This window comes from Cupressus sempervirens, chromosome 2 (genome assembly GCF_028749045.1).
Source record: "Cupressus sempervirens isolate cs-2001-9-10 chromosome 2, ASM2874904v1, whole genome shotgun sequence".
NCBI classification, from domain to species: domain Eukaryota; kingdom Viridiplantae; phylum Streptophyta; class Pinopsida; order Cupressales; family Cupressaceae; genus Cupressus; species Cupressus sempervirens.
The window spans coordinates 248,035,204-248,049,321 of record NC_143119.1 but is presented as its reverse complement, the minus strand read 5'-3'; the positions used below and the strand labels follow the sequence as shown (position 1 = coordinate 248,049,321).

Sequence of the window (14,118 nt, the reverse complement as noted above, 5' to 3'; positions counted from 1 at the left end):
TATTTATCTAGAACTTTTCAATTTCAAAAAAAAATCAAAACCCCTACTAAATTAAATCTTAATTTCTAAATCAAGAAAACAAGGGTTCTAATAATTCATCCAGTCTCCATGGATACAGAAATTATTGAAGAGCAATTAATAAATTCACAATATTGAACAGTTAAAACTTTCATCACAGAGAATTCAGATCTACAAACCCCAGACACGAAGAAGACAGGAAGGGATAATTGCATATTTAATGGATAATCAAAAAACACAAGACCCTACCTGATCCTGATGCTATTATGCAATCTCCAGGAACTGTATGCGAATTCGCTCCTCTCAATAACCTTCCTTTGGAAAACTTTCTTGGTATCAGCTTTCTGAAATTTGCTTCCAAAAATTGTCTCCCAAAAATTTCCGTCCAAATTCGTCTATCTCAAAAATGAACCCCCAAAGTTGTGATAAGCAATTTCTCCTCAAATTGGGGCACTAATTGTGCGTTTACCCGAGAAGACTCTTTGCACAACTCAGTTAACTCCAAATTAACTTTTATTATCTTTTCTTATTCTTTTGCATTCAACTTTCATGCACATTAAGTTGAATTATTAAATAACTTTATTTAATATTCCACTTGACTTCTATTCTTAATTAATTTATTACTTTAAATCTTATGTGCACTTTTAAGAAATTAAAATAACATTATTAATTTTTATAATTTAATCTTTTAATTTAATTCTTATATTTAAACTCATGTTTAGATCATGCGATCTAGAATTCTTAATAATTTAATATCTTTCAACTTTTAATTTATTTTAGAACTTAATTGATAACATATTTAATTAATTTAAATAACCATAATATTTAGCATTTATTTAAAAATGAACTCCAAATATATTATTATTAAATTAAATTAATATTATCCTGTTCTAAATTTATCTTTGAACTTTAATCTCCAACTTTAATTCTTTTATTTAATTAATTAATTAATTAAATATAAAGATATCATAATAATTCTCTATTAAATTAAACCATTAATTAATCTTTTTAATTAGACTTAATTAATAGAAAATACACCAAGGACTCATAAAGCAACATACGAAAACCCATCATAGAAAAATACATACCAAATCAACAAAAAGGGTTATAATCACGAAATTACATCATTTGATGCATTCAGAGGGTACTTAACTCAGATACTTGTCCTAATTATCAATTAGGACAATTGGCTAAAGGGTTTAGGATTTGGACTTAAGAGTTTATCTCCCCTCTCTTACCATTGAGACAGTGCGATAGGGTACGCTCATCCTGACAATTCAGGGAAGTCGATACCCGGTACCTGCAACCTGCATAAAATCCACGCATGTACAAACACAATATTCTAAGCTAAACAGACAATGGCAGGAAGTGGTGCATCGTGTAGATCCCGACTAGCAGGTGACTACGACTCCCTTCCTTAACCATATCAGAAACACTATACATAAATAAAACAACACGCACACCATACACATGCAGTATGGGGTAAGTATCCATAAGAAGCACATGGAATAATAAACCATCTAACTAATCATCATCGATAACTGAAACCATTGAATAATCATCATACATGCATGAAATATAGAGTACCAAGTAATCTCATCATATAATAAACTGAGTGTAAACATCATCTGATAATCTCTAAAATAATAATACTAATCATCAAACATAAATTGGCCTAAAAGAGTTTGGCAATCATATCATAAATTTAGCTCGAAAATGTAGACTAGGGGCAGGCACTACAGAAAGGTGGTGCTGCTTTACTCATCAATTCCTACTGGAGTAAATATATTAACTCAGCTGGTTGCTCCCCTTGTAACCGAGCAGCTTGGGTTGTTATTGACTTTAAAAGTTCATCCTTTGGCGTCTGTTCTATTTACGCTCCTAATGAGGTTAAGGATAGGATCACTTTATGGAATTGGTTGTATAATCTTCCTGACATTCCCTGGATCCTTGCCGGCGACTTTAACATGGTTGAGGATCAAGATGATAAGTTTGGTGGTCTTCCTTTTGCCTGGAAACATCAAGAGAAGTTACATTGGGATCGATGTAAACATAAATTCAATTTGTTTGATCCTATGGAAGGGCGTAAAAGGGATACCTCTGGCCTTTGGTACACATGGTGTAATTTTCAACAGGGGTCTAAGAGGATTTACTCCAGGCTTGATAGATTTTATGTGAACTCTGACTTTTTTTCATTCTCTCCTAACCAACAACATTCTCCTGTTTTTGCCTCTTCCTCTACTCTTTCGGATCATCTCCCTATAAGTGCTCTCATTAACATTAGAAATGCTCTTTCTCCTTGCATTCATCATAATGTAAAATTTATCCTTAATACTTCATTGCTTAATGACCAGGACACTTGTGTTGTTGTTAAGATGGTTAGGTTGTTTAATCTTGCTAATAATTTCTCCTCCCAAGTTGATAGGTGGAATAGAAATGTCTCCTCGTGGAGAAAAATTTTCCATACCCTTGGCCAAAGGAAGGCAAAAAACTTTAGAAGAGTGGAAAATGTTTTAAATGAACGCCTTCATCTTGCTGAAATAGATGTGCAAGCTAATCCCACTTCCATTCCTCATGTTGAACATGTCTTGGTTGCCAGAGATATGCTAAGGAAACATCAACATATTAAAACCATTGGAGCCTCTATTAGAAGCCGTCAGCAATGGTTGAAATATGGGGATAAGGGTTCTAAATTATTCTTTAATTACCTTAAGCAAAAGCAGACTAAGGAGAAAATTGATAGAATTGTGATTGATAATCAGGAACTCAGTGATATTAATGACATTGTTGCTTCTTTCGAGAAGTTCTACAAAGCCTTATTCAAGTCTGAGGATAGCAACAATGCCAAAGAGCTTAGAAGTAGATGTCAGAAGCTTATTCCCAAGAAAATTACTGAGGATGTTGCCTCCATCCTTAGGGCTAGGATCTCTGTTCAGGAGATCTCTAATGCTATATCTTCTCTCAAAAAAGATAAAGCACCTGGGCCTGATGGTCTCCCTGTTGAATTTTACAAATCCAATATTGATTGGATTGCCAAGGATCTATTTGACCTATATTCAGAAGCCTATGATCATGGCACGCTTGGACATTCTATCAATATGGGGATTATCAAACTTATCCCTAAGGATGGAGATAAGTCCCTTATCAAGAATTGGCGGCCAATTACTTTGCTTAATGTTTCATATAAAATTATGGCCAAAGCCTTGGCTTCTCAGCTTGTTAATGTTCTTCCTAAATTCATATGTCCCACTCAGACAGGATTTATTAAGGGTCGGTATATTTTAGAGAACCTTGTCACCAATTGGGAGTCAATGGATTGGGCTAAGACTTCGCATCAAAACTCTGCTATGTTTCTTTTAGATTTTGAGAAAGCCTATGACCGCGTTGAATGGGAATTTATGTTCTCTATTCTTCAGGCTTTTGGATTCCCTGATGAATTTGTTCGGTATATTCAAGTCTTGCTTAAGGATTCATCTTCTCGAATTGAAATCAATGGTTTTCTTTCTAATCCTATACCTTTGTCCCGATCCATTCGACAGGGATGTCCCCTTGCTCCTGCTCTTTTTGTTATCGCTTCTGATGCCTTGTACTATATCCTTAGAGATAACACTATTTCTCCTAAAGTTAATGGAATTTCCCTCCTTGATAATTCTGAGCTTCTTAATATCCAGTTTGCAGATGATACTTCGCTTTTCCTTGAACTATCTTGTAGTAATATTCAGCATCTTAATCTTAAACTTGACCTGTTTGAGACCATTTCTAGAGCTCGCATTTCCAAATCCAAATCTATTATGCTTGGTTGGAAAGAGGAGCCTCCTGATTGGTTTCTCCAGTTTGGATATTCATGGGGTGGACCTAATAAGATTGTCAGGTATTTGGGGGTCCCCTTTTCCATTTCCCCGTCTCTCAAAGACATGTGGATTTGGATTAAGGATAAAATTGTTAAGAAGCTCTACAAGTGGGATAACAGGGAGTTATCACTTGCTGGTAGGGTGCAGGTGTGTCAAAAAATCTTGTCATCCTATAGTATATACTACTCGTTTGTCTGGATGTTTAGTAACTACCAAGTGTTTGAGATTCAGAAAGCCATTAGGAGATTCTTATGGTCTGATGGCAAAGGTCACAAGAAGAAACATGTTGTTAAATGGAGTTGGTGTCATGTTGACAAGAACTCTGGTGGCTTAGGCCTAATTGACCTTAGGATACAAGGAATATCCCTTGCTGCTAAGTGGATTTTTCAGGCTCTTGATGGTCAAGAACCCTGGAAGATTCTTCTTAGAAACAACATTCAATCCGATTATCCTAAGCAGGCCAAACATTGGAAAAACCTTCCTTTTACTGATCTGGTTGTTGGGTCCGTCCCTGTCTCTGTCCAAGGTTCCCTGGTTTTCAAGTCTATCTGGAAAGCTTGGGAACTTGTGAGGGGTTTCATCTATAATTCCAACTTTGCTAGTAATAACTCTATTCATGGTGAGCGTTCTATATGGTGGAATTTGCATCATAATGGTAAGCCTCTTGCCATGACTCAAGGTTGTTCTGCAAAATTTTGGAACAACCTTGGCATCCAGAGCTTTATTGACATTTTGGAAAATGATAACCTTGTTAGTTGGCAGGATATTAGAATCAAGTTCGATCTTCCTATCTCCCATAAACATACGTATAATATGGTTGCCAATACCTGCCACACTCTTAATCTTCCTTGCAGGTGTGATGTGGACTCTCATAGATTTCTAAATTTTCGTTGGGATGATGGATCTCTCCTACATAAAACTAAAGCTAAAGATATATATAAGGTTCTCAATAATGAAAACTCTGTTATTTCTCACCTTAATACTACTTGGTATATGAACTTGAACTCTCTTGAATGGCAAAAAATTCTTGACAGATTTTGGAAATCGCATATTCCCCCCAAAATCTTACATTTTAAATGGCAGCTTCTTCTCAATAGACTTCCTATTCAAAATCATGTTGGTGATGCTGAACTTTGTACTATTTGTAGGGTTCCTGAAAATTTAAGGCATATATTTTTTACTTGTCAATTTGCTAGGATTATATGGAAGTTTTTTGGAATTTCTATAGCTGATCATGTTCCTGTTTTAGGCACCATTCTTGGCAACTTATTTGGTCTTAAAAAGGATGCTAATTTTTTCTGGAATATTCTATCCTCTCACATTCTTTGGTTTATTTGGAAATGTAGAAATGAGGAAAAATTTCAAGATATTGGTAGATCCCTTACTTTGTTTCATTTGAAATTCATCTGTTTTAAGATTGTCTCGCAGATTTGCTACATTATGAAGCTCGAGATGGCATGATGGGCTCACTACTATGTTCATTTATGAGATGAGGCATGGGTTGGAATTGGCTAGCATTATTGATAACCAGACTGCTTTTGGAAAAGCTCTTAAGGAGTTGCTCAAGGAAATACATGCGAACAGAGGCTCCTTTTCTGATAGACATGACTCCTTTGCTCAACTTCTCGAGCGGAAGAAAGTTGTGTGGATGGAAGGAGAGCCAGGATGGACAGCTTGGTTCAATGATCATGATGATGTTTTGGAATAGCTTATTTGTCTCCTCTTTTTGTAATCTTGTTACCACTGCTACTTAATGTGTTAGTTGGCTGATTCAGGCTGATTGTTGGACTTTGATCTTGGTGGTTGAGGCTCGCCTCCCCCCCTCTTTTGATACTGTACCTCTTTTTGTTCTCTCGATTATTTAATTTAAAAAAAAAAAATCCACAAATAACTTGTCTTAACATTGAAAAGAGATTTTAACTTTATTTTAAATTGTATTATTTATCGATAAAACTATATTGTAGAACACTCTCTTAAAACAAACACAAGTCTAGATAAAATAAATATTAAAAATATTGAACTAATGTAATTTTTGAAATGATGTATTATTCACATGATGTATATTAAATAAATAGGAACACTTAAAAAATAAACATAAACTTAAATACAAAACAACATTACAAATACTATACTTATATTTCATTTTCAATATAGAAATTTGAGCACAAACAAAAAAGCTTGCATACTAAATAAATGTGAATGGCCCCACTCCATCTTAAAATAGTGTCTTGATCACAACTTTTAAATTATTTATTTTTTATTTTTCACATAAAACAAAGTCTAGATAAATGCATATCCTAAAATAAAATAAGAAACACAATCTTTTTAATTGAAAGACAACCCCAATTAAATTTGATACTGACAAAATTTTGCATTTTCCGACCATTCACCTTAAAGTTTTTAACCACTAGCACAAAACGACAACAATTTATACAGTGTGAAATGGAGTGTGGGACGGGGCGTGCACACGTGGCTGATTCCCATCCCTTCATAACAGCCGTGCCTTGACCGCAACCTGTGAATTATTTGTTGCTGTTATGCTTCCCAGTCAATTCCCCTGCTCCAGGGAAAGTCTACAAATTTCCTTCCCCGAATTTCTCTCTCAATTATTTCATACTTCCACACGACCCAAATCCTCTTATTTCAAAGTATCTTCCATTTTGGTAGAATCCCAATTTTGACGGCTGAGAGATCAAGGGATAGATCAAAATGAAGGTAACTTCAAATTGCTGCGTTAAATGAGAATCTCTAATTTCTGCAGTCATTGATGTGAAGCTAATTGATAATCTCTGTGTTTGAACTTGTAGAAAATAGTGCTGAAATCCTCCATCGAAGACGAGAAAAGCAAGAGAAAAGTCCTAAAGGCAGTTGCAGGTTTGGAAGGTATAATCATATCTGTTGCCAATTTTTTTCAAACCCTAGCTGTCAAAATTTCTCCGGTATCTGAAGACGCTGAAATTATTTGTATGCAGGGGTGGATTCTGTGTCCGTGGACATGAAGGAGAAGAAAGTAACTGTAATCGGGGTAGCAGATCCCGTGTTTCTGACATCAAAGCTCAGGAAATTCGCTTATACAGAGCTGCTGACTGTTGGACCGGCCAAGGAAGAGAAAAAAGATGCTCCCAAACAGGAGCAAAAGAAAGAGGAGAAAAAAACAGAGCCTGCTCCAACAATTCTGTATTATCCCTCCACTTACAGTTATATTCATGACCACAGGCCTTATCAAGAGCCCGTAGATAGCGATGAGTATAGTTACTGCACTATCTGCTGAATTTTCATATGTTTTCGTTTGTTGTTGGAAATATATGAAATATATTTTCAAATTATAATGTAAATTTAAAAGATCCTCACTTCAAAGGCCTTTCTGTTGAGATCTCAATACTTCTGCAATTTACTCTGCTGTCTGTACCACGAGAAGTTCCGGAATTAAAAGCTTTTTAAGGCAGTTATTCTATAGACTAAAGTTTTTCACGGCTAATGGTTATTAGCTATTCTGATATCATTTTCAGGTAGAACCAGAGCTGAAATGTAATTTCCAATGTCCATGATGACGATCTGGGCACAAAGATCTTAATTAAGCTAACAATCGCAAAAGTTAGCAAGGATCCTTAAGTTACCGTCTCTGTCTCTGTTATGCAAGTGATTTCTGTTTAGTGGGACTGGAATATACTAAATTAGGGATTTTTTTTGGAGAGATTCCATAGATTTGGTAGCATTGGCTAGGAAAAAATCTCGCAACGATTTTTTAATCACGGAAAGAAATGTCCAATTCCACCACATCATCTCTAGGGGATTCGAACACGCGACCAAACATATTTGGAGCATCAAACTGATCAGGACCATTTTTTTTTTTTAAACACTAATCTGCACTAGATTTTGATAAACGCGCTTAATTAAGCGTTAAATTAGACCAGATTTTGATAAACGCGCTTAATTAAGCGTTAAATTAGACCTTCGTCCAAGATTAAGATTTATGATAGATTATAATGTATCTTGTATTAAGAATTCAAGTTCAATTTCTTCGAGAATAGTACTAAGGAGATAAAACCTTTTTTTCAAAAAGGTTTAAAAAGTTATGTATTGAAATTAGAGTATTCTATGTGAAAATTCTAGTGTAGTTATTGATTATTATTTAATTATAGTATAGATATTAATTTATAACAAATATTGAAAATAATACAATTATAAATTTATATAAATTAATTGTGTAGATGTAGAAATTTTATTAAATTTCAACAAATCAAGAGTTATATAAATTGTTTGTTTCTTAAGGACATGGTTCTAATGATAATTATCTTCTCTACAAACATCTTTCCTCAATTTCTAATGTTGAAATTTCGTCATTGCCCATGTTATCATTGCAAAATTATTTGTTAATACTACAAATATTTATCAAAAAGGTATTCTCCAAACGCCCATTCATCTCCTCTTGTAATCTCTCATTGAGTAATCAATGACCACAATCTAGATCTTCATGGAGTATTGTCTAGAAGTTCTCAATTACTTTCGACAAGTCACTAGAGAACAAATCAATTTCTTTCTATTATTTTACGTGTGCATGAAGACTCCTATCAACTCCACAAACTAACATTCTCCATGTTAGATCATTTTTGTGGTCTTTAATATAGTCTATGAATGTGAGCTTATGCTACATCTATAAACTTAGCTTTTGATGATCTTTGAATTTTTCTCTACTAGTTTTTATAAAATAGATTTTCATGTGGTAATACTCTTTCTCACTTTCTCATCGTTTATTATTTATAAAGTTGACGGTATCAAAATGTACTTTGATAGTGAGCATTCTTCTTACACGTACATGAAGAGTAATCATTCTATATTTTTCAAAGAAAGAAATCAACTAATATGTAATGTTTTAGTAATCATGACAATTATATTCAAGATCAAAAGATATGTTGAATAATTAAATTTATGTATAAAATAATTATATTAAGACAATATAGTGTTAGAAAAGTAAATTAATTATATACCAATATTGTCGGCAAAGACCAAACAACGAGTCAAGCAAGGGCCCCTCCAGCTCAATCTTATCTTCTTGATTAGTCCAGCCTAATCTCCAACTGTATGTCACGAATATTGTAGCTAATCTCACACCCAATATTTATTATGTAATTTCTTCCATAAATTGAATGCTAAGGGAAAATGTTCATTAGTGCTACTTTATGAGTATCTCCTCTAATCCATGTTCTAATGTATAGAAGGTAGACAACACATTACAATATTTATGCCACTTAATTATAAATCAATTAAGTTGTCTTTTAGCCTAACTAACTTAGATTTGTATTTCCACTACACTTATGCTCACTTAGAGGTTCTTTAATTTTATTTTTTATCTCACATAATAGGGATTAACAAAGTGTCTCAACACTTGTCCGTCGGTGGATAACACCTATTTAATATTGAGAGAGATAAATGTTTGTTTATAGCTTCTCACCTCTTTGCATTTTCCTTTACAAACAACATCATTTTATACATTTATGAGAAATATCCAACACACCTTTACAAACAAGAAATATATAAGTTGAGAGAGTTGTAATATGTGTACAAAAAAATCTTTCTTATAAAAGCGAGGATGAAGAAGTAATAAGGTAGGAATCAAACTCTAACTACTCCAAGAATGAAATGAGAATATATATGTATGAACAAGTATTTGGACACTTAAGAGTATTCACGTTAGGCAAGACAAAAAATTTAATAACCTTTAAGTAAGATCAATTATAGTGTGAATATGACTCTCCTATGTAGGTTTAAATCTAACCAATTTAGTAACAACAATTTATAAGGGGAAACCTAAACATTTGAAAGATGAGTTCTAATAACAAGGCATGTCAAAGTACTCATGTGCAAATGAAGTTTTTTCATACATGAAGAGCAGGGGGTGGGGGGGTTCAAAATATGGAAGGAACATGAAGATGAAGAACTCATAAAGAAAATTGAAGTTGTAAATTTTGCTAAAGATGGACAAGTGTTTGTTGGAATTAAGGAATAACCAAAGGTTGTAGATTAAGATAAGAGATGCAAAAACTACATGAGTGAATATTTAGAGCATTAGTTAAACATGAATATATAAATGAAAGAGATGAAAAATACATTGTTAAATTTGAAAATGTGAATTAGTTCAAAGTTATTGGATTAGATTGTTACCGAAAAAAACTATAAAAGCAAGAGACAAAGGAAGTGGGGAGGCTACACAAGGATTAAGGGACCAAGGAAGAAGTGGACACAAGAAACAAGAAGCAAGAGATTAAAAAATAAGAAATAACTTTAAAAAAAATTGATTAACTAAATTATTAAAAAATAGGTCAAGAAATAAAAGAAGATTAAAAAAATTAGTAGTTAAAAAGAACACATAATAAGTTAAAGGGAAAAAAATGATTAAAAATGTATGTGTAAACTTAATCCCCTTTTTCTATCTTATCTCACAAAAGGAAAAAACCTATTATTATTTAAACTTATTTTCACCATGTATGTAGCTACAATAATTTAGTTATCATCCTCTAGTCTCAAGAGTATGACACCTAATAACTCATTTTCTCGTGTTTGTAATGTTCTCTCTATTAATCCCAGAATAAAGCCCCCCAAGACATTAATTCCATAATAAAGGCCCCCAAGATACATGTGTTCCTCATGGTTGCAACTACTTGATAAATTAAAAAAATATGTCTTAGTAGTCACATTTCAACCATATTTATCACAACCCTCAATTAATTCCTTTATGTCATAAATATCCTTTCATTCATCTTTCATCACTGATATATCCATTACATCTTAACCATCCATTGCATTTTCCAAAAATCTACAAAATGGAACATGTTCCCATGCATTCCCATATGTGACACTTTGAACAAAGTAAATACTCTCAAAGTAGATAGGGGGAATTCTTATTAGTCACCTAGGCTAACTTCATGCACCTAGAACTCCTAAACCGTAAGTTGGATTTTATCATTTTTTTAGTGTATCTACATAAGTGAGTGAAGAGATTAAAGCTAAGGTTTTCTCATTTGGGTATTCATGAATCTCTCTGTAGGGATCTTGGAGCGCAGGTGGTCCAAAAGTGTCATTTCAAAACATTTGCTTGGAACCCTCTATTTTCATGCACCAATAGTCACTCACTCAAAAAAACACCAGCACTTGTGGTTAAATGCCCTATTAGTTGTAATGAAATGTCCCAATAGTAGTGCACAAATTGGTCAATAACTAGCCAAAACAATTTTTAAAAATTATCAACTATTAGTACATGTATTTTCAATTTTTGGGACTCTTTTATGAGTGGTCATTTGGGGGAATCTATGACAAAACTATCACAATTATTGGACCCCCTGTTAGTTATTGGACTCCTTCCCCTAACTTTCCAGCAAAGAAAAATAATTAACAAGAGTTTATGGTAAAATGTTTTTTAGTTATATATTAGTTTCTTGTTTGAATTCCATTATTGAGTTAGAAGAAGTTGTCTTATTTTAAATATAGACTTTCCAACTATATAGTAGAGAGTTTCTCACATCCGGCTAGTTTCCCACGTCGCAGTCTTATTTTTGTCTACAAACGTAAATTCAAATAATAATATTATATACATAATTGTCTAATTAATACTAGTATAATAAATAACATATAATTAATAATATTATACTTTATAATTAAAATATATATACACTATTGTACTCATATTATAATGTTGATTGATCTAATATATTGACTTGGTACATTAAAGTTTAAATTAAGGTTATAGATTGTTTATTTTCTCTATTTACGTTTTATATTTACTTACAATTTAAAATTAAAACCAATATCAAATTTTCCATTTAAATAAATGAGTACTTCAATAACGAGTACTTGAGTATTTGTACTTTTCAAATTAACTTAAATAAAAAAGTATTAAAATATGTTAATGTTTGATAAATATACTATTATAATAATCATTGATATTTATGTAATATTAAAAAATATATATTATATGATAAAAAAAAGTATGATATTAGTATTAAAATTGAAGTGTGTGGTTTTGTAGTCAAATTTATTGATCAAGATTATATTTTATGAGTAGTGGTTCACATAAATTTATGTGTAGTTTTTGAGTCAAACTAATTGACCCAAATTTCGTTAACACAAGTTCACAAGAACCCATATGTAAATTTTGTGTCAAACTCATGGACTGACGTTTCATCAATTGTGGTTCACAAGAATTGATGTTTAGTACTTGTGTCAAACTTGTTGACTCATGTTTCATCACTATGATTCACAAGAATCCATTTTTGAGGAGAATGAATGATATAGGGGAGAAGAATTGGTAGTTGAGTAGCATAACTTTGCGCTTCTCAAAATCCTACATGAAAATTTTTAATCACTCCCATTTTTATAGTAGCTTACTTGGTAAGTCACCTATTCATAACTAAGATTTCAAGTCCACATCATCAATCATAATGTCACATTAGCATGTTTTTTGTCAAGGTCTCCAACACAATCCAAATAAAAAGTGAGACCATTGGTCATGCAAAAAGGATACCCATACTTATTTAATTGATGTGACATCACATCATTCATTGTTTTTGGGTAGTTATCATCATATTACTGAAGGATTTGATCAATACAAATCCACAAAGCCTTCGAATACCTGCATGCAAAAACCTGTCACAGAAGAAAAAGACAAGAGGAGGCAAAGGGTTTTGCTCTGAAAAATATGCTAATGTATTTTCAGAAATAGAAAAGATAATAAAATACAAAGGAGATCAAAACCCTAAAAAGGGCAACCTAAAAGGTAAAGCTATTTAATAATTAATAATTAATTATTAAATAGAGATGCAAAAGGTGCATAAAGTAAAATCTTAAGAAGGGAGTAAAGTGAATTTAATAAATGAAATTAAATCAACGCTTTACTCTAACACCCCCCCTTAAGATGAGCAACAATGCAGCTACAAAAAAAAAAACTTGGGTCCCGGCAACAAGGCCTGATGAGGTACCCAATAACAACTAAATCTCTATGAAATAGAGAAATAGAGAAAACCTAGTGGGAAAAACTCTACTCCAAAAAGAGATAGCAGTAAAAAGAAGGAAGGAAGGACTCATCAGTGAGACCCCCCAAGGACAACTTCCTTCACCCCAAGCATAGAACGCAACTGAAGATACCGCGGGGATGCAAAAGGTTTAGTGAAGATGTCTACAACCTGCTCAGCAGTAGGAATGTACTCCAAGCTCAAAGCACCATCCTGAATGAGATGCCTGATGAAGTGCATGTGAAGCTCAATGTGCTTGGTCCACTGATGCTCAACAGGGTTGCGTGAAATGTGAATAGCACTCTGACTGTCACACCATAGAAAGGTGGGACTATCAGGAGGAGATCCAAACTCTATCATCAATTGTCGAAGCCACAAAACCTCCTGACTAGCTAATACAGCTGCTCTGTATTCTGCCTCTGTAGATGATAATGCGTGAGCATGCTGCTTTTTGCAAGACCATGTGATAGGACCAGAACCAAGACAAAATACAAAACCAGAAGTAGACTTGCGATCATCAATGTCACCAGCCCAGTCTGAATCTGTGAAACCAACAATGTGAGGATCCCCTGGTGTGTAGTGAATGCCATAACATGTTGTACCTGTAATATACCTTAAGATACTTTTGGATGCTTGCCAATGACTCTCATGAGGATCATGGGAGAATCGAGAGACAAGTCCAACTACAAAGGAAATATCAGGACGTGTATATGTCAAGTACAACAAACTACCCACAAGCTGTCTATATAGAGTGGAATCCATTGTAGGAGTAGAGCAAGTGGTAGATAAAACAACACCTGACTGAAAAGGTGTGGGGGCAGGCTTGCAATCAAGCATGCTGAATCTTTGAAGCATATCATGAGCATACTTCTGCTGGAGTATGGCTATCCCATCTGAAGACTGAACAACCTGTAGGCCCAAAAAATAGTGCAGAAGGCCAAGATCTGTCATCTCAAACTGCTCCCTCAATGCTTGTTGAATACCTTGTATCATGGAGACTGAGCTTCCTGTGATGATGAGGTCATCAACATAAAGCACAAGTATCAATAAGTCAGGCCCATGATGCTGAATGTAAACTGTAGGATCAGAATGACACTGTGTGAAGTGGGAAGCAAGCAAGAAGGAATCCATCTTCTCATACCAAGCCCTAGGGGCCTGTTTGAGACCATATAAAGACCTCTGAAGCCGGCATACCAATGAAGAGTCTTGCACAAAACCATGAGGCTGCTCCATATAGATCTCCT

General features: G+C 33.8%; 1 protein-coding gene across 1 annotated transcript; it reads left to right on the top strand.

The window, feature by feature from the left end:
* Positions 1-6,388: 6,388 nt before the first annotated feature.
* LOC149571976 (heavy metal-associated isoprenylated plant protein 39-like) lies at positions 6,389-7,347 on the top strand. Its single transcript, XM_089813359.1, has 3 exons — positions 6,389-6,584; positions 6,677-6,752; positions 6,842-7,347. The coding sequence occupies exons 1-3, from the start codon at positions 6,579-6,581 to the stop codon at positions 7,138-7,140; spliced, it is 381 nt and encodes a 126-aa protein (XP_089669485.1). The 5' UTR covers positions 6,389-6,578; the 3' UTR covers positions 7,141-7,347.
* Positions 7,348-14,118: the final 6,771 nt, after the last annotated feature.